We start from the raw sequence: 27,333 nt of genomic DNA on the forward strand, positions 1-27,333 counted from the left end.
GGGTTTCTATGTTCTTTCCCTGCTAAAAGGGGTTTTTGGTAGTTTTTCCTCACTCTTGTTGAAGGTTTAGCCCAGAGGTTGCTGCACCTTGTTGAGCTCTATGAGGTAAATTGTGATTTGCGAATATGGGCTATTCAAGTAAAATTTGATTGATTGGTTAGATTGAAAATATGGGCTCCAAAGTAAACACCTTTGCATCCTCTGCTCACTGCAGCAAATCCGATGACGCCTGAAGGTGGTCATAAAATAACCTGTGAATGACAGTTGAAGTAACAAGCAACAGCTCAAGTGAGACTTTACAAAGAGGAGAGAGTGTACGAGAGCATCAGAGGGCAACTGAACATATAAGCTAACACACACATACACACAACAGCGGTTGGGAGGCGTATGAGAGCCGCTGTCCTTGAGAAATGACACCACATGCAAAAACTTAGTAGGATTATCTGTGGAAAATTGGTGTTTTAGCGACTGATCAGAAAGTGTGACGGACGGTGCGTGAAGTCGACCTCTGCCAGCAGCATCCGGAAAGAAAATCGTTTCGTTCGCAAAGTGACTCAAAAACTGACAAGATTAAAAGCATGAAAATAAGCCTTGGGAGCGTATTCTTTGGTCATATGAAAACAAAACAAGTTTCTTTAGATGGGGCCAATGAACATTTCCGTTTGTTTTACACTCTTTCAGTTTTATTGGTCCATACATAGTCACAATAAATTAAAACAGCATCATTTCCTATAAACAGGGTTATATTTAGGCAGCTTTACAGGAAGCAGTTACAGACTTAAATAGTTATCCTTCTCAGTGGATCATAAATCAGCACCCCCGGCAAAGACATAATTCACGGTCAAATATTCAAGTAGTCTCAGTCAGTTCATCAATGATTAATGCTAAAGCAATGTGCTGGAGACACTGAGTGGGTGTAAAAAAAAAATTAACAGTGCAAACAGTACTGTGCAAATGTCTTAGGCCGCTCTCGACTATGTTATATTAAAATGATCCGTCTGAGATGACTTTAACATTATTTAGTGCTTGAAATCACAACTATAAAAAAACTATAAACAATCAAACTTATTTTGAGAAAAAAAAGTATATTCAACTAAGAATGAAAACCTGAAGCAAGTCCCTGTTGCAGTCACGAGAAGTGGCTTTAAAAGCATCTAACTAACATTGAAAACTTCAGTGGTGTAACAGTTTTACACAGTGTGATATAGTACTACTTCCTATTGCCCAATAACTACCTCCAATAGTCCTATAACAATACCTCTTATCATATGTACACAAACCAGTTTAATGGAACAAATGCTGAATGAAAAGTATCTAAAAATAAAAATGTAGCTTTTGGAGTAACCAGCATTAGTGTGTGTGTGTGTGTGAGTGAGTGAGTGAGTGAGTGAGTGAGTGAGTGAGTGAGTGAGTGAGTGAGTGAGTGAGTGAGTGAGTGAGTGAGTGAGTGAGTGAGTGAGTGAGTGAGTGAGTGAGTGAGTGAGTGAGTGAGTGAGTGTGTGTGTGTGTGTGTGTGTGTGTGTGTGTGTAAATGCTAATTCAAGTGAAGTGCGACTTGTGTCTCCTCCACAGGATGAGTCTTTGCGAGGTGAGGATGTGGGTAACCACACTGAGCAGCATCAGGAAGATGGTCATCGACATCACGATCACATAGTGGCTGATGCTGCAAGAGACAAAAGGAGTTGAACATGGTGAAGTGCACCGTGCTAAAAACCAGGGAGTGAAAGTACAGAGGAGGGACAGTGTGTGTCTGAGATAAGTTATTAATTAAGACCTGGACGCCGTGTGTTTCCCAGTTAGCTCACCTCGTTCCAATGTCCAACCAGCTGCCGTAGTCCTGCACCAGGAAGAAAAAGTGCTGAGGAAAGGAAGAGGGAGTTAAAGTTTAATGTTTATCTGATGTTCATGTCAAGTCTGCTTAAGCGACAAAGAGGGAGAGGAGAAATGTTTTTGAGAAAAGTATGGAAGAGAGAAACTTTTGTTTCCTTTTTGCATTTTAAGAATAAAGTCAAAATGTCGAGACTAAACGTGGAATTCCAAGATTCAAATCAAACTTTTATGAATAGGTTATTAAAATGAACACATATGGCTGCCTCTCCAAAATGCCGACATTTCAACTTTATACTTGAAATGCAAAAAAGATCTCCACTTATCTTTCGCTCGTTTATTTCAACATTAGTTTTGATAATCATACATTTCCATTCTATTCTTGAAATAGAAAAAGATAGTTTTTCTTTAATCTGATTCTAATCTGATTCTTCTGTTAGGAGGGAAAACATCACAGTGCATACAACCAACGAGGAAGCCTTACCAGAGCCATCAGGTCGGAGATGACCAGGACTATGAGGAACAAACTGGAAGAGAAGGGAAAGAAGGTAAGAAGGCATTATTAGCAAGTTGTGTTAAATTGTCCAAAACAGCACATTTCCTGTACATTAAGTATTTACTTCATGTACAGCATGGACAACACAGCTACTTCACACTTCACAAGAAAACAAACAACAGACAAGGAAGTCAGTCTGCAAAGGAAACAGCTGCTTTCGATAAAGTATGTGATAAAGTGTGCACAGTGTGACAACATCTGCCCGGTTTAACTGCATCTGTCTGTGTGCAAGCTGCAGCGAGAGGTTACCTTCTGGCCGAAAGCTGTGTCACAACTTGGATGGTCTCAAACGTGCACATTACTATGATGAATGGAATGATCACCTGCGAGAAGAAAGAGAGAAATTGAAGATTGTATTATTAAGTCTGGAGAATTTGAATTGATGGAGAATGATGCTACGTTTATTTCCGGCGATTTGACTTCACAATTAAGCAGCAAGACACATGTATGCAAAACAAGAGAGGACAGTGAAAAGATATTTATATATATTTTACGAGCTAGATGCATGGATAGAATGTGACAAGGCACAGTCTGTTTTCAGACTCTGGAAAATTGGGTCCAGACATCGGTGTAGGCCCTTGTCTCAAAACGTTCTCAAATCTCATTGTCTTTCTAAGTTTACATCTACGCCAGTGTAAATTTTCACGCTGTGTCCTCACACGGGGTCACGTTGACATTTTCTTGACATTTTACTGTCAGGTTTACAGAAAATGACTCTGACATTAGCGTTCTGACGTACAGCCCCTCTGTAACATGTCAGGGAAATGTCCAGGCTTCAGTGCATGTCTGAAAGCAGCTCGACACACCCCCTCTTTATTGGAAACCGGTTTCTGGAGCTTATAAAAAAAGCAATGTGAAACATTTCGAAACACAGCGTATAGTGTAAAATGAAGTGTTTACAACATGGTACCTTCCACATCATCAGTCCTCCCATGATGAAGGGGTTGAACACAGTCAGGAAACAATAAACGGATGCTGGGTCAAAACTGGATTAAAGAATAAAGACACAGAGGAAGTGACAAATCAACAGAGTGATTCTACAGTTACCCGAATCTTTAATCATTCAGAGCACAACAACATGTTGAGGGGATTCATCTCTTGATGAGTTTTAAAGTACAGAGTGCCCATGTAAACTAAAAGGCATAATCTACACAAGAGACAAGCTGGTCTTAAAAATACAAAGAGAACTAAGAGTCAGTAGTGGAGTTTCAAAGAAGATTTTTTTTCTGTTGTATTCAAATGATGCATTGCTAATATTTTGGAAAGCACACTCATACCAGACTTTCAGTTCCCCCCCACACTGAAACCAAGTCCAGCCACATACCCCCACCCATACACAACTTCCTGCCATTTGCACACACACACACACACACACACACACACACACACACACACACACACACACACACACACACACACACACACACACAGAGACAGACAGACAGACAGACAGACAGACATACCTGTTGATGGAGGCTATGTTCCCTGTGCCGAAGAAAGCTGTTATTATAAAAAATACCTGAAAAAAACGTAGGGTTAAGGAAAGAGCTAAAATAAAGCATTAAAACATTAAATTATTTTATCTTACATAATTAAAATGTATTTGGATGTAGTTGGACAACTTCAGAATAAACTGGTGCCAGTTTATGTGATTTTAGCTGATGTCCCTTTTGCAAATGTGGATACGAAGAAATAAGATCTTCTGATGTCATCCAACTTCAGATGTCGGATCTTGGCGATGTCAATGTTTGCGGCGAAATCAATAGTGGAGAGCTGAAAGAAAACCGCACACACACACACACACACGATCACATGATAATCTGAGACCTCATCTACACTACGTAGAGCTTTATGTACTAAACCTACATGTGGTTGTTGCTGTACCTGTGTTTTATGCATTCTAAATAAATAGGATACAAAAGTAACAATAACTTGACACTGCTCTACCAAATCTTTCAAACTCAGAAACAAACTCATAATGGTCGTACCTCCTGCCTGCCAGAGACACCCTGTGCAAGCATGGCTTCCTGCTCAATGTTGATCCACACAAACATCAGCCAAGATAACACGGGGAGGAACAAGGCCTCTGACCTAGTTTTGGAGAAAGCGTACAGATTAGAATAGAAGTTGAATCCTGATCTTCACGACTGCATTGGTGCTTCAGGTGTAATGTCACGTCTTACCCGGTGCTGAGCAGCAGGTACGTGGCCGTGAGAGAGAGGAATATGCTGAGGAGTCGATGGAAGAGACGAGTAGAGCTCAACAATGGAACCAGTATAGACGATCCTGAGAAGAGAGAGGTATGTGCTGGGTCTTAGAGCAGTAAGGGCAAATGCTGCAGTACAGGATGAGAAACAGATTTTAACTGACGAAAACTAATCAATATCTATATCAAACGTGGGGGTAGTTATTTTTCTAGTACATCATTTGTGAGGCCCAGAAATGCAAGAGGCCATATAATTAGCTGCAAGATGAAAAGCATGTAGTGCCAAAAAGACTTTATAATTAAAAAGGTACATTGCTGAGGTGTTCCAAAAATTCTGCTGTGAGCCACAACCTTAAATGTGAAAGAAATTTAGATAACTGACAATTAGAAAATGATTCACTCTCAGATATGGTGACTCGCTTTTCCCACAGCAACCTGGAAAATCCTCTTTAAAAAGACCTTAGTTTGCACTTTTACCCAACAACAGTGTCTTTTTTAGGGATAGAGAGCATAAAGTGACTCTTTTCCAACTTGGAGAGAACCTTGTGCTTAAGCTCAAAAAGTGCTGTGTACTGTAAATAAAATGTATAATTATGATATGACTAAATCTGACATTAAATATCATCTCCCCAGGGAATTCGAAGGTGTCGAGTTGGGATGAATCCCATGTCCTCATGTTGCGCTCGCTCACGCCCCCACCTACCTAACGTGGTCCAGCTGATGATCTGATTGAGAAGCGGCAGGCCCTGCTTTTGCTGCAGGCTGGAGTGTGTGAGGGAGGGCACGTACGAGCACACTGCCACATGGAGCATCTGTGGAGTTTTGCCAGGTACAACTTCAGAATAAATAAATTCAGGCACACGATCACACACAAACACACACATACACACACAGCATGACATGTGCTGCAGTTACCTGGGTAATAAACTGCTGTCTGTCACCAAAGCTCAGCGGCGTTCTCTGTCGCGATGACCAGAGGTAACAGGCTGAAGTGAAGAGGGTGAGCAAACCTGCACAGGTACTGAGCAGACAAACAAAATATGATATTTTAAGTTTAACATATGGCTTCATTTTGCACAGGTTAAATTAGAAGCTATGTTCCTGCCTCTTCCATTTATCAAAGTCCTTCGTGATTTTTAGGAGAAAAAAATATCATCAGGCTTTTCCAGTAGTTATTTAAAAGTGAACTATGCATATGTTTCATATCATATTCAAGTAGCTTGTTATTGAATGCCCAGTTTAAATTGTTGAAGTTGTTGAATAATGGCTTCTGTCGCGACAAAATAACCCTGGTGATTTCTCAGATTGGGCTTGAAGACAACAATTTATTCCAGAAATCCTGTGTTTTTAAACAAAGTTTGGATTTATCATTATAATTTTGTCATGTTCTGTTATATAAAGTCATAAAAGTTATAATTATTTAAAGTAAATTCCAATATGAAATTGACAAAATAACATAGAAATGTGTATATAAATCAAAAAATATTTTGAGATTTGTATATTGATGTGGTAAATATTGGTTTGTATTTTGAGATTCGATCTTGACCAAATTGCTCATCACAATCTGAACTCATCGCTCTTTGATGACTTAAGATTAAAATTCAGAGGAAACATCTTTCTCACTGACCTGATTATGGCTTTTGAGGTTGTTTTTTTACACATTCTGATAAACTAAAACAAACACAAGAAGCACTCACACCAGATGAATGTTGGGCTCTCTACCCACAACAGGCATCAGGGGGAAAAGAGCCAAAAACATGCAGCCGAGAAACCAGCTCAATGAGCGGAACTAGATGGGGACAGACAAATACGTTCATATGGTTAGAGGCTGCATGTCAATTCATTAGAGGATTCACTGAGGATAAATAAGTGCAAGGAGGTCAGAACAGGAGTTTGTTTAGAATTTTCTGCATCGCTTGGTGACTTAATTTTTTTTCATATTATTGTGAGGAATCATCATTTTTGTGGTTTGCTGATCAACTCAAATTTGCTGCAGCACCTAAAATGCAGTCATAGACAAATGGATCTACTGATTTTTTGAGGAGAAGAATTTAAAGAGAAAGTATTTCAGGACCGGGACAGAGGACTCACTGTAGCAAGAAGTGATCAAGTGTCAAATCATACAAACACCCTTGTAAAATCAAGACGATTGAGAAAAATGGAATCATTAATCAAATGTTAAAAATCAATGGTATAAAATATTGAAGTAATTACACATTTGTGTCAGGTAAATTCTCTCAATGTGATTTTTAGGCCTTGAAAGGAGTGACTTATCACCTTTAAACCTTTAAACAGCCGTCAGTCAAGACTTATGCAATTCGGAAATTCTGATCCATGTTTACTTCATCTCCTGATGACGCATCACTTTCCGTCACCTTTTCAAATATAGAAATCAAAATATTCAAATACCATTACTTTTCCTGGCGTACATGCAGCGTCTAGTACATTTTTTCCCCCCTAAATTTCTTCTTCTTCTTGAACCTTAGGAGCCATAATCTTTGACATGGTTACCTTGGCCTTCCCAAAAAGTCCCGACATGAAGGGCCAGAGAGAGAGGACAGCCAGGCCCACAGTCAGCACGGCGCGATGGAAGAAGCTCACCACCTGGGGGCAGCAAAGGTGAACTGTCAGCCACAGAGCAGAGTGTATAGATAATTGTAGATTTTAGATTATGTCGTAGGTAGAAAATATGCATCTAGCTGTACATTACAAACCATCAAAGACACCTACCAGTAACTCAATTCCAAACGCCACCAGCACAAAATAGCCCAAACATTTCCACAGTGGAAGAGATGGCGCCGACTTGATCAAATCTTTCAGAGTGCCAGACCTGAAATGGATCATTAAAACAATTATTTTTCAGTTTGAAAATTGAGAAAAGAAAGAAAACTCCAAAGACAGGTATTACTCACTCTTTCAGGACAGAGTACCATACAGGGACTGGCAGTAGGCAGTAGATATAATAGGTAATCGGGCTCCTTTGGATCAGCAGGAACCCGGCGATCACTACTGTCACACACAGACACAGCCGCTCCAGAGTATAGCTGCGAGTCTGCAATATGCACACACACTGGGACGTTACCAAACAATGGGACTGAGACACATTTGTTTCCCTTAAGCTTATTTTGGCGGCAGGGCAGAGGGATTATATATATTGAGCGCCCTGACCTGGTTGAGGAGACTGGGGTGTCTGTGGAGGCTGGCATGAGTCTTCAGGATGACCATGACAACATATGAGGTCCAGCCTACAAATCCCAGCACCACACTGCAGCCCAGGAAGAACCTGTCATAGGTATGGTAGTACACCAGGCCCTCCAAGGAGCGGGAGATCAGAGACTTGCACAGAGAGATCTGAGAAGAGACAAGGAAAGGACGAGGAGTTTGTTAAGAGCTTGGGTGTCAAACAGACATAAATGTGTTTAATTTCACTTTATGTGTGTATTTCTAAAGCTAGTTTGGTCTTAAGATTTATTTCAAGTTATACATTATAAGGACTAACTTCTAATACTAAACGCTCTGTATTACACTCCAGTTTGCTGCAGCATTGGTGATAATTGAGTTCACGGTTTAGACAGCAGATACTCACGGCATCTCCGTACTTCTCCAGCTGAATCAGTATTCTGGCCTTGTGGGTGAACTCTGTTTGTTTTGACTCAGTCAGTTGTCTGGGAAAATAAAAGAGACAAAGCAATAAAGACAGACTCCGTGAAATTGCATTTAAAATGTCGTCTTAAACACAATGTGTCCATGAATGTAAATTTCTCAGTAGCTGCCATCTGGTTAATGTTCTTACTAAAATGTATTTCTAAATCCACACTCTCGATGTGACCGGAGACTGACACGAGCCCCTGGTAAACACGCTGTGATGAAAAGTAAATTTATTTTATTTAAAAAGTTTTATGTGTAAGTTTTCTCTGCAGCTGAACGTGTTTTTTTTGTGCCGAAAGCAGGTGGTGACAATTGTCGCTGCAGTGGTGAGACTGGCTGGTGTGGTGCTGACTGTTGACCAAATTGTGTTTCCCATTGCTGAACCCACAATGTTTGTGCTACATTGGGAAGTAAAAAGCTATAAAAGGAATCGAAACCTTCAAAAAGCTTTTTTTAACTCACTTGCTGATGATCATTATCTAACGTATTGTACTTACTGATATGGGGTGAAGAGAAAAGACAAGGTTGTCTCCTTTTTCTGGGTCATTTTCATCTAGAAAAAAAATACATATACAACTCAGTTACCATTAACAACCTTCCATGTGCTTCAGCACTATTTATAACTTGAAAGATAAGAAGTTATAATATTAATAGTAATAGTAATAATACATTAGTAGCAGCAGAGATGAATGCTGCCATACCTTGAATTGCTGTAGTATTTGAATGGCGTTAGTGTACATGCTCTCTGCTTTGAACAGGTCACTGTTGTTCAGGTAGAGCAGAGGTAAAACACCCTGTAATGACACAAACATGAAGATGAGTATAAAGTCATAAAAACAGAATAATGATATTTTTAGAAAATATTATAAACTCAAATGAGAATTTCTACAATTGCACTGATTTTCGCAGCCACTTAAATGTACTTATGAAAATAAATGTTGGGAAATTATCTCTAAACTTACAACTGAGTTGACAGGAAAGGGCACGCCGATGAGAGAAGCCATGAGGGGAGCAATGTCAGCCTGCAGAAATCAAACAAACAATGTAAAAGATTTCACTTCGCCCTCTGTCCTTCAGTTGTATCACTGCTTTCATACACGGTAAATGTAGTGACACTGATTCCTGTCACTGTCGTGCTAGGCCACGGGTCTTACCTGACTGACGTCCGCCCTGTGGAGGTGCTCCAGTTTCCAATCTGAGAGAAACAGAGGAGAATAGAAACAGGAAAGAATAAAAATCAAGTAAAGTAAATAGCATAATACATTTTTCCAAAATCCAAAAAGTTACTCTGCCTTACAAGTGATATTCACCATCTTGTCCTATGTTCTAAACTGCACAGAAATAATTGCTCTAAGTGGGTGTCCTAGGTGGGTCCTAAAAACAGCTTTAAAACTGTTTGAGAGACATTTCAGTTAAGAAGATGTGATCAGGGTGCATGGGTTTAGCACCTTGTAGGTATCCATCGTCATAGAGTTGGGGTTCAGTGACTCTAAGAGCCCTTTGAACTCCAGCTCCCCACACCACTAGAGGGGTGAGCGTCTCAGAGGGATGCCCTGCACCGTGAGAACCTGCAGGAAAACACACACAAATGTAAACATCCACACACTTCAACAAATGCTGTGTAGAGTCGAAGGAATTCACTCCGATGCTGATTAACAGCTCTGTCATTGTTTTTTTTTCTCACCCCAGTTTGTCATGCCATGATCAGAGGTGAACACGTAGGCTGTTCTGCCATCATAACCAAAGAATTCTTCCACTATGGACACCAGCTCAGCTACACCAGTGTCAACTAAACCAATGTTGTCCAGGTACTCCCTAAAGACACAGCATACGTATAAATACACAAGAGACATCCGATCCGACTGCTGAATTAAATGCTGCTTTGGAGGAATATGTTATTTAAATTGTAATAATGTAGAGTGCAATCAAATTGAATAGGAACTGCAACAAGAAATCTGAAAAACGTGTGTCCCATACTTCGACATTGGTCTGTGAGCGTGGCCGTTTGTGTCGATGCCCAGCAGATGCAGGAAGAAGACGTTCTTATCCTCCAGCACACTGGCCCTCAGACTTGAGTTAGACTTTGCCGACTGAAAGAACGACTGTTGAGCGGAAGAAAGACAAATAAATCAGATTTATTCAAGAGAGCGATGAGGAAATCCCCACTACAGAGATCTGTCTGGGATTGTTTCCCTCTTTAGACAACAGACCTATTATAAGTTATTACTTAGAATGTTAATTATTCATCACTATCAGTAGTATTTGCACTACCATACTTTGACTTGAGTGAACACCCAAGTGTCAAGCCTGGAGGCATCAGTGGAGGCAAAGTCCTCCTCCGCTGCTGGGTACGTGTAGGTGTGCACATGGTCTCCACTGGCCCCTGGGAGACGGATGTAAGAACACGGGATTCATTAGAGGGATTATTTTGTTCCTGAATATCAAAAATTATATTTTTTATTGTTTACGCTCATGTTACTTACTGTACCTGCAAAAATGTGTTTCTAAGTTTGATTTTAATCTATGATCTTTAGTTAATATTGATTAGGCTTTTGTGTGCATGCGTGTGTGTGTTTGTGTGTGTGCTGTGCTTTTGTACCTTTGGCAAACATAGGCAGAATATCAGGGCTGCCCCAGCACCAGGTGTGCCTGCTCTCATTAAACACAGAGTCAAACTCAACAGGATTCTCCTTCCAGCCTGAACAAATAGAAACACACACACATACACAGCTTGTGAGCAAAACACTCCCACCATTAACCTTTCTCATTGATTTTTTTCTTTCTGTATTGGACTCAGAAACACACATGTGGACTTACCTTTAGCAACAGCACTAACATCCTCATAGAAGCCAGCGATGAGAGCAACGTGACCAGGCCGAGACTCAGTGGGCACACGCGTGTGTGACACACCCCAGGTGCCTGTCTCCTCCATCACACTCCTGATATTAGGAAACACACATGCACACACACACACCAGTTACTTAGGATTTGTGCACAAACTATGAGAAAAGACCCAGTATGCCAGCAACACACACACTTTTTGCAAATATATATACTGCTTATAGGAATGGACTAATTAAACACATATACAGATATTTTTTGGCATTAGTTTCCCCACCTCAGGAACGGGGCCCTGGTTGAGCCATTGGGGAGTAAGGTGAAGAGACTGTCTGCTCGGAGGCCATCGGCCACCACTAACACCAGTCTGGAGGCGGGCGGTGCCAGTGGTATAGCCTGGGGCGTCATGCCGTGGACCAGGGGGGAGGTGAAGTAGATGTCGAAGATAGAAATAAAGAAGACCACGTGGACCGTCAGTCCAACCAGGAAGAAGGTGATCATCCTCATTTTGCCGGTTGTGCAGAACAACCTGAAGATGGAGGAAGAAAGAGGAAGGATGTCATGTGTCTGGAGGTGAAACAACATGAGAAATATAAACAAATAAAAAATGATTGAGGTAAATATGTATACTAACTCAGTTATACAGTCTAACATTAACAAAAAGAGAGAATTAGTCATAAAGGCTCAGCATCATTTATGAATTCTATCTAATCTCTAGATCCTTAAGTGTTATTACATGTAATACTTGATTAAAAACTGTATTTAGTGTCATTTTTGTTTTATGGAATCACGTACATCTTTTCTGATATAAGCAATTTGAAGACATTATGTTTCAAACCTGAATTCGTTTTCTGTGGTATTTGGAGATGTTTCAGAAACAGACAGTTACTTAATTAACTTCATTCTTTTGTTTGTTTAAAAAAAAAGAAGCATTTATCAATTTAGAAGGTTTATTAAACCTTACTTCAGTTTGGAAGGATATGTTCTCAGGAAATTACTTGAAGCAATTTCATTTATCTATTTATTCATTTATTTTGTGTGTTTACTCATTTCCTTTTTCATACGCTAGCTAATTAGGTTGTTGTGCCTGTGTGATGATACATGTATCAGTCTGATTTTGTATAGTTTAGGGTGATTTAAGTGTTGAGTTGATTTTTGTGTGTATTGTTTTTGTCTGATCTTTGGTGAATTGTGTTACATAGGTTCAGCATCATGTAAACCTCTTAAGTTATATTTGCCATGTAAAGGCCAAAACACTTGTCACCATTGGCCAACGTGTAAAAACAACGACTTCTACATATTGATTTCTTTACATTTCAACTGGCCTCAACACACTGACAGACGTGACTCAGTGAAACAGGCCATGAAACGAGTCTTACCTGTTCGTAACGTCAGCGGAATCCCACCACACAACCGGAGGATACCGTCTCGTTAACGAATGAATGGATGAGCAGAATACTCTACTTCCATTTCACCTATTCCCCTTTCAACACACTGATTCAACTTCCATTTTATCGTCGTAAATCCCCAATTACAGACACGGAGAACCCGACAGGCTGTCGCTGCTGCTGCTGTGGTCAAACGGATCAACGTAAGCTGTACGTGCGAGCGTTTACTAAACCAAGTGTCCTTCTTTTAAGAAGATTACTGCAAGAAACACAGGAGCCACGAGCGTCCACTTCCTTGTTGTGACTGACGTTGACCTTTGAACCCCGCCGCGGAATTGTGGGTAATGTAGTTTAAATATGTATCACCCAAGCGAGCTTTCTTATAAATGAAATGGCCTCTATTGTCATGTTGATGCTTTGATTTGTGCGATGTGAGTATTTGTGTCACAGTGAAGGAGAAGACTAAAATGTTATTTCCACATGTTGCGGTTCTTTGACACATCGGCTGCCTCACTCTGCGTGTTGTCAACCGGGCCCTGCCCAGTTTTCCCTTCTGTCTCCAGTATCCAATCATTTTCCCGAGTCCCGTCAAAGAGGCGGGATTCGAGCGTAACGTGCTCGGAAGCTGACCAATCGTCGCCGTGTATTCTTTTCCTCTTGTCAAATCTACCAACCAAAGCCCAGCTAGCTGCAGCTCCATTCAGGAAGAAGCGGTTCCGATTAGCCTAGCTGGCTTCCAGGCTGCTGGAAATCTTTATCGTGCACAAAAGATGGCGTCGGTCAACCCGTTTAATCTCAGCGACTCGGAGGATGAGGCTGAGCGGCGCCCGAATGAGACGGTCAACACAGCGAGGAGCCCGAGCGACGGAGCTCCGGGGCCGCCGCCGACGCCTGGCAACCCTTTCTCCCCGCCCGCGGACGCCGAACCCCCGACGCTGCTGCTGTCTAGCAACCGAACGAGCCCCAGCGGCGAGGGCATCTCGCTGTCGGCCGCGGCGAGCTCCGCGATGGCGGGCAGCGCCGAGACGCGGGTGTCGGTGGATGTCATCGCCGCTCAGCTGTTGCGGGACCAGTACATCCTCACGGCCCTGGAGCTTCACACCGAGCTCCTGGAGGGGGGCAGGGAGCTCCCGAGGCTGAGGGATTATTTCTCCAACCCCGGCAACTTCGAGCGACAGAGCGGCACACCGCCCGCCAAGGACCAGTGCCTCGGACCCGGGGGACCACTGAGTAAGTACCCGCTGTCAGCTAGCTCCCCATTTAACCCCACTAGCTAGCTAACATTAGCGTAAAAACATTGGATGTGGAAAGCCAGTCGATCGTGAGCTACCCGCCTCCCGCACCTGTCATCCTGGACCTGTCCTCCTGGTGGAGCAGGGTTGAGAGCCAACAAGCGGGTTCTGTGGGTCTGATGTGTTGTCTGACACAAACTAGAGCATCTAGGAAATCTGATGAGGCTCCACCACAGTGTTCAGTATCTGACAGAAAATGAATTGTGAAGAGGGATTCCTGATACTGTGTCGGGCCTATAAGTGATCAACCCGCTGTAATCCAGCCCCTGGTGGAACAAACAGGTTTCTTTAGGCAACACGGAGGTCAAAGGTCAGGATCAGTTACACTAAAGGTCAGAGAGAGATACAAAACAAAAAGAGGAGGCTTTGTGTCCAGGGTCGGGGAGATGAGTAATTGTTTTTGGTTTGCGGTGTCAAGGATGCACAACTGGTAGCCTCCCCTTCCACTTCCATTACTGCCAGTATGGAAGAACTGGCAGCGAAATGTGGTGGATAAACAGCGTCAGGACCAATATGCAAACATGGCATGCAAATGGTAACCATGGTGACATCCCATGCCTCAAATGAAGTCTGCAGGAGTAGTAGCACTGCACTCAACTAAACTAAAAGCACAGCAGCTTTGCATTACAGGAATGCAGTGTTGGAGAATAATATGTGATTTTATAATGTGCTTTGTCTGCACATTTCTTTAATACTGGACACTCTCTATGAGTGGAGATTTTAATGGAAATGACCGAGTCGCTTGTTATGCACCTATGCAGCGATTGGCTCTGGCTCATTAATATAATGTATCTTAGGTCCAGGAGAGTAAGGAAGAGAAGGATGTCTGATCCAAATTGGATGGATGCTGGCACATCCACCCCGTCTTTTAAACACACAAGCAGGAAACACTAAAGGCTGTCAATCAATTTAACTGTTAATCTATATACAAAAGCGTACAGTCGCCCTCCTTTTTAAATTGCCTCTGGAAAAACAAGGTGTCTGGTTTTTCTAAACGAGAAAATAAATATGTCTTTTAGTATTTCGCAAAACTGACAGTGGTATGTGCTGTGCTGTGACATGTCTCCTGGCACAGTTGTCAGGAGATAGGCGCGATCATTTTGCTCAGAATTCACTCTCACCTATTTCAGGATTCAAATCAGCATTTTGAATTGACGAGTAGCTCCGTTCAGTGTTGCATCAGTTGACATTTATATTCATTAATTGAATTGCAGGCTGAGCAACAAGTCAAAATGATGATTTGTCACTGTATAAGCACCTGAGAGAGCTACACAGTTTATCAGAATCAGAATCAGAATTCTTTTTATTGCCAAGTATATTTACATATACAGGAAATTGCCTTGGTGTGGTTGGTGCCTTTGGACATAACAACAAATCGGACATAAAACAACAATATATACAGAAAAAACAATAGGCACGTGCGGTGCTAAGGTGCAGTGATTGGTTCCGGATAGTGCCAACAATATATAAGTTATAAGTTATGTGCGGGGGGGGGGCAGAGTCAGTGTGATGCAGGGGGCTTGTTTATGCAGGAGAAGCAGAGGATGGGGTTTTATTCACATTAGATTTTTCCTCCCTCATTGAGATGCAGTAGCACTGGACAATCGCCTAATGGCTCAGGAGATTGCTGTGTAGTCCCAAGTGTGGGTCGAGGCAACTGGCCTGAGGCTAGCTCCAGCAGCAACCTGTCAGATTCACTGCATCCATTGTCTGTCAGTATGAACCTCACCCAGTAGAATAAGGCAAACAGGCTTTCTGCTTGACTACAGCAGCACACACTCTCATGTGTGAGCTCTGTGTGTAAACAGCAAAGCAGTGTAGTAGTCCCGCGGCTGCATTATCCAACAAACAAACCCTCAGTAATTTGGAGCAAGGTAACAGAATAAATGTTTAACGATGACGTCTTTGAAAAGCATGACAGGGCTTTACAGCACTCCTGTTGTGAAACTGACAGTAAGGTCATGGAGAAACGGAAATCACACTCTCACTGGCTTTGGATGAGAGCAGAGGTTCAAGTATAAAGTCCTGGAGGAAGCTGATAACTCAGATATGCCATATGCAGACAGAAATAAAGAGTTGATGTGATAGAAAGCAGTAGACTCGGCCCAAGGCCATGTTACTTTTCTTCCCAATATGATAGTCTGGTCATGTGATCACGGGACTGATCTGTTTCCTCATGTTCGAAGCTTGAAGGGCAGGATTCCACGGTTGCGCTGCAACATTTAGATACAGTTAAGTAGTTTATGAGGAGGAAGGGATACCGATAGAATATCCTATGTCTTCTGTTGGTGACAGAGCAAGTAGGGGTTTTAGTCACTTTCCCATGTTTTTCTCCAAACAATAGTACCACATTAAACTGTGATTCTAAAGGATTTAACACTATGGAACGTTACATTTACTCGGTGTTAAAATAAATTCAGTCTGTACAATGTTATAACCTCAGAGGGTTTTGAAAGGATGCCTGGTGCAGTTGGTGATTAAACGGACTGTGTAAATATCGTGGTCATAGCCTGTATATAAAGATGGAGGACATGAAAGGTCCCCAAAAGTGACGATAAATTGTCTTGATTGACACCCGGTGGTTGGCGGGAAGTATAGGTCATACATCCTGCTTCCTCGATGTTAGTGGATGGGACATGGACCAAACCAAAAAGTCAAAGCACACGTTCACGTGCTAATTTGCTAGTTTGGTTTCATTTAGTTTTTTGATGCTATAAAAATGGGGTGAAATGTCACGATTGACAGCTTAGACCGACTCGTGATTGGTTGACACTATATTGCCACCATCCCCCGATCGCTACTCAGATCTGTGCTCAGTCTATGCAGTCAGATATCCGGTTCTACCTGTTTAGATATTATAAAAGTATCCACTCATGTATTATCTTATTATGCACAGAAGCAAATCATAAGCAGTGTCTTTGATGTGATCATAATAAACACCACAGCCAGTCAGTGTTAGCCACGAGCTCTGAGCATGTATATGGATAATTACTGTGTTACAAGCTGCATTATGTCTGCAGCTGTTGCTCGAAGCCACATGACACTGCCAGGCATCTCTCACCACTTTGCTAATTTGCTGCAAGGAAGCATGAACGACCCTCCCGCCACCTCTCATTGGCCGGTCAGGTAGCTATTTGCTCATGTGATGTGGAGGACTTGGAGTGTAGTGTGCAAGTCACTGAAATTGTTTCACCACTGAGCTGCCAAAGCTAAGAAGTATGCATGGTTTGCCATGTAAGGCATTATTTGGGGAAATGGCTACATAATCTCAGGACACATATCTACCATGTTCTACTTCAGATAGGTCAAATAGCAGCTTCACATGATAATATATCGGTGAGCTTGTTTGACACCATTATTCATGTGCTGCCCAGTTTCATATCTGTAACTTTGGCATTGTGGCAATCCAGGTCAGCCACATAACAGCAAACATTGTGGTCACTGTCAGCCGTTAGAAACCATCCTACTATTTGTACCTCTCCCTTAATAACTCTGCAACTAAGCTGGCCCATCCTTTTCTATGTTTCTCACTTCATCATGCCTCTCCACCGTGTCCTCTGTGCACGGTAGGGGGTGAGCACTGTGTGAGAAGGTGATTAATGATAATGTTGGTCTGTTGGCCAGCCGCCATGCAGTTCTGGACCGGCTCTGACCGGCTGCTTGCTCATAATCGTGCCTATTTAAAGTGTGTGCGTCTGCAAATGCAGGTGGTTCTGTGCATGTGCACATTAGAGTTTTTGTGGATGTGCAGTGGTGCACATCATAACATGGTTATTATTGTGTGTTTGATTGGCACTGGTACTAATGAGCACAGCAACTATGGTACAGTTTTGTGATGAGCATTATGCTAAATAACTGTTATTAACAGTAATAATATATATGGACCAGTTCATTCCTGACCTATTGTTTCCCACATGTATGAAATGAATGCTTATTTTAAATGTTGAACCAGGTATCAGATGATTTATGCTTGTTTTATATCCTGGGCTTATTATGTAATTAGTCTGCATGTGCATCACTTGATAATTAGGGCCTTATTGTTGCATGACACTTGCGTAGCTGCATTCTACAGCTGCTGACAGTCCTGCCCAACCATCCACATCCCCTCCATTTAAAACGATAATAAGTTGGACAACTCCCAACCATACATCCATTCATTAATGTCTGCATATGTGTCAGGCCTTTTTTTAAACGTATCTCTTAGCCCTGTCTGAACTCTTCCACCTCTTTCTCCTCCTCCAATTTGTCTGCTTTGTTTTTTTCTACACATCAAAGCAGGACAACCTCCCTCTGTGTGTCAGACTTTACTAGTTTTATCCTTGAAAGCCCTGGTCTTCCTTTCTGAGATTTTATTTAAAATCACAACCTATCAGAGATAAAGAAGCACAATGATGAGGTTTGTTTGTAACAAGTGATTCAATGTGAGGTGGTTACACTCCTGCACTCAAGAGCAAAGAGAGAGTGGGAGGGAGAGAGACACTGCATGGATGTGTGTGTGTTTGTGCGTGTGTGTAGCACAACCTGCCTGGCAGGAGTGCAGTGAAGAGGTGACAGTCTGAACAGTCAGATCCAGCACACTTCTGACAATTCACACCACAGGCACAGAGCTGAAAGGCCAGGGAGGAAGAAATACTTGTTTTTAGATTAGGCAGAAAAGACATCTGAGCATGCTCCTGCACATTGTGGAATTACAGGTTGTTTCTCTTTTGCACACGCACACTTTTATCCACTGATTCCCCAAATAGATTGGAACTATCTGCTCGTTCATCAACAGGAATAGCAGCTGGAAGCTGCAGGAAGAGGGATTAACCTGACGTTATCATAACAGAACAATGACACTTGCGACTAATGAAACCGTCACTGCACTGTCACAACCCTGATTGTCTGTGTTTCTTGCTGAGCCACATGGTCAGACATTTAAAGATGCTACACGTACATGTATGTTGGGGTCTTTGTGGTTGACTGTCACACATTGACAAAAAAATCATTCCTACACGTGGTTCTACCTTTAACTCTGAAACTGTCTTCACTCTCAGACAGCCCTTTCAAGTTGTGAGGACCTGTTCTTCTGGCGTCCTCCTATAAGTTTCTCTTTTTCCATCCCAAGTAATAATTAACTCCAAGAACAGCCTCATTTGTTCTATCATACAGACAAAACCAGGAAATAATCAAGGTCTCTAATATGAAAAAACCTGTGGTCTCTAGGTTAAATACCTAGTGATGTAATCAATGTCTGCACCAGCAATGATTTTGTCAGGTAAGGAGAGAGTTTGATTGTCAGCTTCATTATTCACACTCTTTTGCTTTGCCGTGGCTTTAAGGCTAACAACACCACACCACACGCTGCGTTTGGCTTGACCTTTCATTGTCTTGATATCAGAGAACAAACAAGCCAATCTCGCACTAGTTTTTTGCAGTGGAAGGAAAGCTAACACCTTCGGCCAAGCTACCAGGCCGGTCTAGCTCAGTGAAACAGGATCATGAGTGTGCTTGTGTGTCAGCTTATCTTTTCTTCAGGGGAACAGCACTTTTGGCAATCCAGTAGTAAGGCTGTTGTTTGGTGGTGTTAGTTTGGAAATTGATAATTGTTTTATTTTTCCATGTTTCACAATGGGGACCTAGTGATGTGCTTAAAAACAATATTTCTAAGGAATAATTTGACTACCTTTTTAGTCTAAGTGTATGTGTGCTGCTCGTCAGTGGATTCATCTAACCATGTGATTATGTTGTTATATTCTCATCTCACTGCCGTCTCTGTGTTTCTGTGCAGATCGAGCGGGCAGCATCAGCACCTTGGACTCCTTGGACTTTGCACGATACTCAGACGATGGCAACCGTGAGTCGGACGAGCGAGTCGCAGGTAAAATGAACCGTACAGTCGAGACTAAGGATCGGAGCGACCCGATTTACGTTCGGGAAATCAAAAATGGAGGAAAGAGAGGACTACAGAATGTGAGGGTATCACAGAAATCAAACGGGCTGCAATAATGTCAATGTAATCCAAGCTATCAAATTTTATATGTGTTTAAAATGACAAAATACTGAGCATACATTTGATGTCAGAATACACAATATAGTTAAATTTGTCATATTCTGTATAATGTTTTGTTGACAGGTAGAGACAAAGTTATTCGTGTTTTTAAAATGTGGGTTTTTTAATCACAATCTCCAAACATGCGGTGTGATTCTTTTCTTAAACGTGTCTGCGGCGTCCTCGTCTGTCGCCATGTTGAGTCGGTCTCTGGATTTTTGGTCACAGGATCTGTCTCAGCATCGGTTGATATCACGCCGCCTCCCCACCTGTGGCCTTGTCGTGACTCACCGTTAGATAGTTCTTGTCAAATACACGAACACTTGCGTCTGACACTGATGGAGCCTTGTCACACTGTGGCTTTAAGAGCAGCCGCTCAGTCACAAGCAGCATGTGAGTGTGAAACAAAAAATACACGTCTAAACCTTTTTATTTTAAATTTAATGCAGAAGAGAAAGTGCAGGGCCAATTCATACTATATCAACTTAGTCTGCCTCTTGTTTTCATCTTTGTATTTTATACTCGCCAACATGAAAACATGACTTTTTTAGCCGTGGTACAGTGGTTAACATTATCCATCCCCAGCTTTCTGTAGTCATCCTCACATTCGGTCGGTGAATCGTGAAGCCCTGATCCATAACTGCAGAATTAATTTAGGGCACATTTTCGCAGAAAAGTCTTCAAACTCTGACATATTTTGGTCATCATATTTTTCTATGTTTGCAGACACAACACTACTGTGAAAGAATGACATTTTCTGATTTGTTAATGTCAGTAAACGTAATGCATAAATTGCATAATGAGAGTATGGTGAATACACCTACAATGTAAACAGTGAACTAGCTTGATAATGGTTTGGGGCTTTTATCAGTTGATGATAAACAGATATAGGATAATTCAGGGGCTCAGTAAAAACCATGCAGCAGAGATGTTGGTTCCATGCTCCCAGCTACAGAGCTACAGATTCAGCATCTTTTTAAAATGAATATTATTATTAACACACTGCCCACTTTCCCCCAAATTGGCACCTTCCCCCTCCTCTCTTCCTTCCTCACCCCCTCCGATCTATTCCTCTTGCCAAGATGTCTGCCCCCCAGCTGTCTGACTCTGGGTTTACTGGCTTTCTCCTGACGTTGATCAAACCCCAGTGAACAATACTGGACAAGTCACTCCATCCAGACTAGCTTTTTTTTTATTGCTTTTTTTTTTTTTTTTTTTTGCTCTTCCTCGTTATTCAGTTTTTGGTTATTCCATGTTGTTGCGCTTGCATCCTGTGCACTCAGAATAGAATATTGTGTCAGAGAAAAAAAATATCTCTGCTATTGGAAAATTAAATCTCGACCTGACATTAAGAAGAGACTGAAGACAACCTGCTCTTCACTTTTCCTTTTGGTGCTGGGTTAAGTCATTGTTAAAACCTTCTACAGCACCTATTGAACCACAGTCCAAGACATTAAATTCCAAAATTGGGTTCAACAGATCAGATGGAAGATTTTCAGTGCACAGCTATGCAACATTTTCCAGCTCCATCGCTTTTTACTTTTTGCGTGTGTTCTCTTTTTTAAAAATCTAAACCTTTCCAAGGTCTTGTGTGCTCTTTTTCTTTACTCAGTGTTAGTTTAGCAGTTCCGATTCCAATTGTGCAAATGAACATTTTTATCCAAATGCCTGCGGCTTCTGATTGTATAAGATTTCAGAAATAGCTTGCTCGTGTTTTTTATGAATTATGTTTTTTATAAGACAAAAGACCAAAAAAGTCTAAAACAATAATTAAATTCTTATAAAAAAAAACATTTTGACTCAAGTTTCATTGAGATTGGGTTTTTAACGTTTTCAAGAACCTGATCAGTGTCCTTTCGAGTGGCTTGAAACCAAATTTTTCAATTGCTTGTTTGTAATGCATTTGTCTGGATAAAATCCTGTGTCAGACAGCTCCTAGATTATCAAGGCTACATGTCAGTAGCTTCAATTCCTCAGCTACAACTGAAGTAACACTGGATTCCCATTTTTGTCAAATTCAGACACCTCAGTGCTCTTAATGGGAGAAAAACAAGGGCGTCTCAATGCATTACACACTCTTGTCAAATAAGCTGTCATCCTGCCGGCTTTACCATGATCCTCTGCTGCATGTGTTGCCCATGATTTGCATGCATCCTCTTTTTTTGTTCTTTTGTTTTATGACTCTTGAGATCTTTTGCGTGGTTGTTTTATTTTTCATGCCCATCTTTGTTTTATTCGTTTGTTCCCTGTCTTCGGTTGGATGCACTTCCTGTGTGTGTGTGTTGTCACTTCCTGTCCAGTGCTGGAGTTTGAGCTACGGAAAGCAAAGGAGACCATTCAGGCTCTGCGCGCCAACTTGACTCAGGCAGCAGGTGTGGCGCACTTTTAACTTCTTCTCCACCCGAACCCTCTTTTGTTACATCCTTCTCTCTTTCTGTTTTCAAAGAGAATTCCTTCAGTTTAGCAACGCGCAGCGTCATTTCAAACTCATCCAATGTTTTCTCAATTTTTCTCAGAGAGCGACGGGCCCTCTCAGGAGAGAAAAAACTTCAAGTCAAGTCCTGAAATTCAGGTGGGGATTTTTTAAGTGCTGAAAATGCTTAAAAAAGTGAATTTCTCTTCCTTTTGAATTGAAAGATTCACTTGAAAGATGTGCTCCTTTTTAAACCCCAGCGAGGGCTTCACTGCCAGGCCTTGAGAAAACAAATTGACAGCTTCTCTTTCCTCTCTACCTCAGGAGCCTATACGTCCACTGGAGAAAAGAGCCTTAAACTTCCTTGTGAATGAATATTTATTAAAAAACGAGTGCAAACTCTCATCCATCACCTTCTCGGATGAAAACGATGATCAGGTAAAGATATTCCTGGCTGCCTCCATGTTTTTAAGAGAGAATGACAAATGAGAGCTGTGGGATAACAACTGGGAGAATGTCTTTCTTTATACAGATGGCAACCTCGTCTCTACCACGTTAACTTACTTTGTTTTTCATTCGTTTCCAGGACTTTGAGTTATGGGATGATGTCGGCCTCAACATCCCCAAACCGCCTGACCTGTTACACCTCTACAGGAACTGTGGCACCCCCCTGTCTTCGCCTCGGAGCATGGCGGATGTGTCAGTAGGGGTGGATTTCGGTGATCTTCCAGGGAACTGCATCACCCAAGATCCCCCAAAGAAGCCTGACCTCTCGCAACAGGTATGCACGTACATGTATGGGCGGAATTCATTCATGTACTGTTGTGTTAGGATTATTTCTGATTCTGGGCTAAAAATGCTTGTGTGGAGGGACAATGTTTTGCCTGTTTTTAATTTGTTTCTTTCCTCTAGCAACAGAATGAAGTCGTGCAAGAGCTGGAGTACCAGATCAGCCTCCTCAACAATGAGAAACAGAGCCTGGCTGAGCAAATAAAGAAACTGCAGAGGTGTGTGCATGAGTGCATATTTGTCTTTATACTGTGTGTAATGCAGGGTGTGACACCGCCTACAGTTATGCTACATATTTCATTCATCATATGACCACTATTGGCATTCTATGGTGTGGACATGCCCTCCTGTATTTATTCTGCATTTGTGTACCCACACAACAAGGACATTCACCACTATTACAAGGGGGAAACAAAAAAACATCCAATTAATTCTAAAAGGATTTTCAGCAGTTCAGTGCACATCATTATCGTAACTGAGACCAAAATGGTCCACGAGGCAGAATCGGTATGGAAATTTATCCCCAAGCATCACCACTGCATGTAATTACAGAGGAAACCCTGCTCCGATACAAGTGGAAGTTATTTTCCTTCCTTGTGGAATCTTTAATTGCCACGATTAGGTTTCACACAAATTTACTTTACCACAGTATATAATAGTTGAGGCCTAACTGTTCTACCACTAGTTCTGAATGTTAGAGCTCTGCTTTTCATTAAAAGCTGTATGTAGTGATTTTTATAGTTCTCTTATTTCTTCACAGTGAGATTCAGACCCTGAAGAGGACTGTCTCCTCCCCACCTCCTACCACACTGGACCTGAGCTCCCAGAATACATCTAACCCCTGCTCCTCCTCCACCACTGACCCTCTTTCTGTGGTATGTGGTCAATTGGAATATGCAATATCCAGACTTGGGGCGGGAAAAAAATGATTCCAGTGTCTTTGCGCATTTGCTGACGTTAACCCTCCCTTAACCTGGTCTTGCCCTCAGCCTCCTACAGACAACGGCAAGTATCTCGACATTCGAGGGGTCACAGAGCCAGAAAGTGCCCCGGACCCCGCCTCCACACAGAAGACATCACAGTCCCACAACGAGCTTAAGAGTAGGCCTGCTGTCCAGTTTGATAAACCGAACAGGTGAGTGGTAACTCAAGCGAACAAAATATTTGGAAAAAGGGAAATTAACATGTTCAAAAACATGTATGTTGTCTAAATATCTTTTGAAAATCTGCATATGCTTCTTACATGGTAATATGTAAATATGCAACAGAAAATGAGCCCTTGTCTTGACATGGATGGGTTATAAATTCCATTCTTTTGTATAATCTTTTCAAATTTAGCTCTAAGGTACAGTCAGACTTTTGGACTCCACTGTAAACTGAAAGAAGATCACTGAAAATGACAGAATAAGTAATTCCCGATAGACTACAGCCACATCATTCAGCAACAGTGTAGTTACCAAATCTTACCACTAGATGGTAGAAGACAACAAGCCAGACAATACAGCACTTATCATGTGCATTGCTGCCCCCTTGAGGAAATATAGAGGCTTGTCTCTTGCTTAATTTCCTGAGAGCACAAAGCAGTGGGAGTTAAACCTTTCACTTTTGTCATGAAGGAAAAATTCCCTATTACTGTCCCACCCATGCTGTAGAATGCTTAGTGTGACGAAATCTGAAATATCCTGAATTATTGTTGGGTGCAAATAAAGTGGTGTGAACTTTAGTGACTGTTTTCTTTTTTTTCTTTTCCTCCTTTTGGTTGCGGTGCCTCAGGAAGTTATCCCCAGCCTTCCAGCAAGCCCTGCTGTCCTTCTGCAGAATGTGCTCTGACAGCCGCCTGGGAGCAGAGGTCAGCACGCACGCACGCACAAACACAACGAGCACACTCATGACAACACAGCCGTAATAATGCCCCTCTCGTTTCCAGGTGTCCCGAATAGCAGACAGCGAGGAAAGTGTGATGTTAATGCTGGGCCGCTGTCTCCCTCACATCGTCCCCAACGTCCTTCTTGCTAAACGAGAGGTAACGTCACTTCTGCTGCTCCCCTTGCTCCCCTGTTCCCTCTGGTATCGCCTTCATTGTTGCCACCATCACTGGCTTCTTCGCTAAGTGTCCAATAGATACACACACAGCAGCGAGGCAGAGCGGGGTTTAGAGTTCCAGAGGGTGCAGTCATCTTTATATTTCCATCCAAACTTTAATTTGGCTTATAATAAATGATCTTGACCTCATAAAACCTGTTTATGGCCTCTTGAACATGAAATCTGAAGTCCGCCTTAAAAGATTTCTTTCAAATTCAGACCAGTTGTCATTTGTACTCAGATAAACGGATTAGATTTGGGTGACCTCATTTTACTGTGAATGCATTCTGTCAGGAACGAGTGAGACTGAAACGGCCCTGATTGGCATACAATCACAATTTATAATTTCATTTTTTGTGTCTTTGTGTATTTCCTTAAATGGATGATCATCTTTTCTGTTGGGGATTCCCACATTTCACAATCTGCTGTTGTAAGAAACGTTTAGTTGTATTTGCTATGAAAGAGCACGACCCTCCTCTTGGTTTGTGCCACAAGGGATTCCCAAAATTCAACCAACACGCGACGCTGTGTTACACACAGTGGAGAGGCTGCCACTCTTGGCAGAGCTCTAATTAGTGCGATTGCTGGTTTCTCTATAATAATCATACGAATGTCTCAAACCTAATTAACTAATTCTGCAATTAGCACGTTTATCCTTTTTGCCACGTGCAGATCTGACTGTGTCTTCTGCCATAAGCTTCATTAATCCAGAGCTCTTTAAGAGATTTCAAACATAGATCTTGGAAACCTGCAAATATCCAGCTGACTTGTGTCTATCTATTGTCTGGAAATGTCATCTTCCACATTATGATGGGCTTCGTTTTCCACCGTCATGTGTCCTCTGCTCTCGTTTGTCCCCTCACTCACGTTTGCTGTCCCTTTTGGCCTTCACTGGTTTTTATTTTTTGTTATTCTTCTCTTTCGTCTCACTCATTGTCTCACCCTCATGCATGCCCCTCTTCTAGAGAATGGTTGCACATCTATGCCAGGTGAGTCTATCACGCACTCATCCGCATGGTTCTCACGTGACCTGTAGACCAAAGACTATGTGACTAATGCCCAGCTCCTGGAGGCTACAACTGCTGTCACTTAGGCTCTGACTTGCTAGAATCTATTGTGATTTTTTTTTTTTTATTATAATTTATAATTGTCAGAAAATGAATTTGCAGCCAAGTTGTGAGCTCCCATGCAATGATGGCCTAAGGGAGACAGTTTTAGCCTTAGGTGGGTCTTGTACTGTATATCTCTTAAAGATCAGTTCAGTTCCTGATTGGTTCTTTGTCTCTTTTATTTGCTGCATCTCTAATCACTTTAAGTGCCCAAACAGCTCTTGATATTTTGGATTTTTTTTAATTAATCTTGTGAAATTAGCTGCCAACTAATTGTTTTTAAGTATTTGAATCAAGGTGTGCTGTGATACCATGTGACTAAATATAAACCAACTGTCTCCCTCAAAGTGTTGAGGGAGACAGTTTGCTTTTGTTTTCACAAGCTGACTGAAAAAATAGATATTTATAGGCATTCAAAAGTTATTACTCCTTGCAAGTTATGATGCAAGACACCTACACCGGTCAGGTGTGCTGTCGACATATAACTGCGTGCATGCAATTTGTGTCTATGTGTGTTTGCGTCCATGTGTGTGCAACTGTTAAGTGCTTGGATTTTGCACACACTGTTACACGAGACATAAAATAGAGGGCTGCAAGAGGTATGTCTGGTTGGAGTGGTTCTCAGTCAGGCTGCTTTGCATATCACCATGTTTATGGAGTTTTAATCAACTACTGGCAGTTATGAAGAACCTAATCTCTCTGCTCCATCAGGATAAACAAAGTGCAGGCAGAGCCGAGCCGAGCATGAAAACACAACGAGGCCTCGGAGGGCTCCTCGAGTTGTGTGGACTTTGCACCGTGTCCGTTAGATTCACTAACCATGACACCGCATGCACACACACACACACACACACACACACACACACACACACACACTCGCACACACAGCTGCTCACACTTCCATCTTGCAACTTGAACCTCTCTAACCACCACAAGCCCGGAGACACTCCTTAAAGTTGTTTGAATGCGACACCGACTTAAGAACAAAAGGTGTTTGACTTGAAACGGTAGAATGATGCACTGAAACTGTGTCTGCCACCTGGCTGTATTATCAGACACGGTCAATCATTAAACAATATTCTTCAATATTTCTTTTTGAAGTAGTTCTGCATTATCTCTGTTTTTGTGAACAAAGGGCTCGATTTATGGTCACT

The 27,333-nt window shown here is 41.9% G+C and overlaps 2 protein-coding genes and 2 long non-coding RNA genes across 14 annotated transcripts in view; 3 read left to right on the forward strand and 1 right to left on the reverse strand.

Moving 5' to 3' along the window:
• Positions 1-619: 619 nt before the first annotated feature.
• On the reverse strand, positions 620-13,151 carry pign (phosphatidylinositol glycan anchor biosynthesis, class N). Of its 2 annotated transcripts, XM_034571962.1 has the most exons (30): positions 12,455-13,151; positions 11,356-11,604; positions 11,055-11,176; positions 10,837-10,935; positions 10,514-10,620; positions 10,215-10,339; positions 9,922-10,052; positions 9,686-9,805; positions 9,392-9,432; positions 9,200-9,259; positions 8,939-9,031; positions 8,735-8,790; positions 8,176-8,254; positions 7,758-7,940; positions 7,502-7,641; positions 7,320-7,419; positions 7,101-7,193; positions 6,287-6,378; positions 5,505-5,610; positions 5,293-5,401; positions 4,567-4,669; positions 4,372-4,474; positions 4,070-4,156; positions 3,847-3,902; positions 3,294-3,369; positions 2,633-2,706; positions 2,312-2,354; positions 1,806-1,858; positions 1,504-1,663; positions 620-1,353 (listed from the first exon to the last, which is right to left on the reverse strand). In XM_034571962.1, the coding sequence occupies exons 2-29, from the start codon at positions 11,580-11,582 to the stop codon at positions 1,540-1,542; spliced, it is 2,802 nt and encodes a 933-aa protein (XP_034427853.1). In that variant the 5' UTR covers positions 11,583-11,604; positions 12,455-13,151; the 3' UTR covers positions 620-1,353; positions 1,504-1,539. The 2 variants fall into 2 exon arrangements, with proteins under 2 accessions (XP_034427853.1, XP_034427851.1); XM_034571960.1 differs by lacking the exon at positions 12,455-13,151 and having other exon boundaries at positions 620-1,370; positions 1,521-1,663; positions 11,356-12,396.
• LOC117753705 lies at positions 6,276-7,845 on the forward strand. Its single transcript, XR_004612298.1, has 3 exons — positions 6,276-6,409; positions 7,076-7,208; positions 7,709-7,845. It is a non-coding gene; the product is annotated as an uncharacterized LOC117753705 (long non-coding RNA).
• Positions 9,450-11,666, forward strand: LOC117753704. The gene is made up of 3 exons (XR_004612297.1): positions 9,450-9,827; positions 9,927-10,045; positions 11,035-11,666. It is a non-coding gene; the product is annotated as an uncharacterized LOC117753704 (long non-coding RNA).
• relch (RAB11 binding and LisH domain, coiled-coil and HEAT repeat containing) overlaps positions 13,143-27,333 on the forward strand; it is a 32,213-nt gene continuing 18,022 nt past the window's right edge. For 2 of the 10 annotated variants that reach the window (XR_004612296.1, XM_034571952.1), the window contains exons 1-12: positions 13,143-13,693; positions 19,526-19,615; positions 22,087-22,158; positions 22,303-22,358; positions 22,524-22,637; positions 22,786-22,980; positions 23,112-23,206; positions 23,749-23,863; positions 23,978-24,123; positions 24,762-24,837; positions 24,916-25,011; positions 26,036-26,059. Coding sequence is in view for 9 of the 10 variants with exons in the window: in XM_034571952.1 (XP_034427843.1) it covers positions 13,234-13,693; positions 19,526-19,615; positions 22,087-22,158; positions 22,303-22,358; positions 22,524-22,637; positions 22,786-22,980; positions 23,112-23,206; positions 23,749-23,863; positions 23,978-24,123; positions 24,762-24,837; positions 24,916-25,011; positions 26,036-26,059 (1,539 nt within the window). In the remaining variant the exon portion in view is untranslated. The remainder of the gene's footprint in view (positions 13,694-19,525; positions 19,616-22,086; positions 22,159-22,302; positions 22,359-22,523; positions 22,638-22,785; positions 22,981-23,111; positions 23,207-23,748; positions 23,864-23,977; positions 24,124-24,761; positions 24,838-24,915; positions 25,012-26,035; positions 26,060-27,333) is intronic. The other 8 variants (XM_034571958.1, XM_034571957.1, XM_034571954.1 and 5 more) reach the window with 6 other exon arrangements.

The sequence above is a fragment of the Hippoglossus hippoglossus genome, chromosome 20, assembly GCF_009819705.1.
Source record: "Hippoglossus hippoglossus isolate fHipHip1 chromosome 20, fHipHip1.pri, whole genome shotgun sequence".
Taxonomy (NCBI): Eukaryota; Metazoa; Chordata; class Actinopteri; order Pleuronectiformes; family Pleuronectidae; genus Hippoglossus; species Hippoglossus hippoglossus.

Bases quoted from the DNA above. Each gene is read 5' to 3' on its own strand.
- pign (XM_034571960.1), bottom strand. From the start codon at position 11,753: ATGACTAATTCTCTCTTTTTGTTAATGTTAGACTGTATAACTGAGTTA. The intron at 9,806-9,921 runs GTGAGAAAAAAA...GTTTTCCTGCAG, and splicing joins TCATGGCATGACAAACTGGG to GTTCTCACGGTGCAGGGCAT. The intron at 3,370-3,846 runs GTATGTCTGTCT...TCTTTAATCCAG, and splicing joins AACATAGCCTCCATCAACAG to TTTTGACCCAGCATCCGTTT.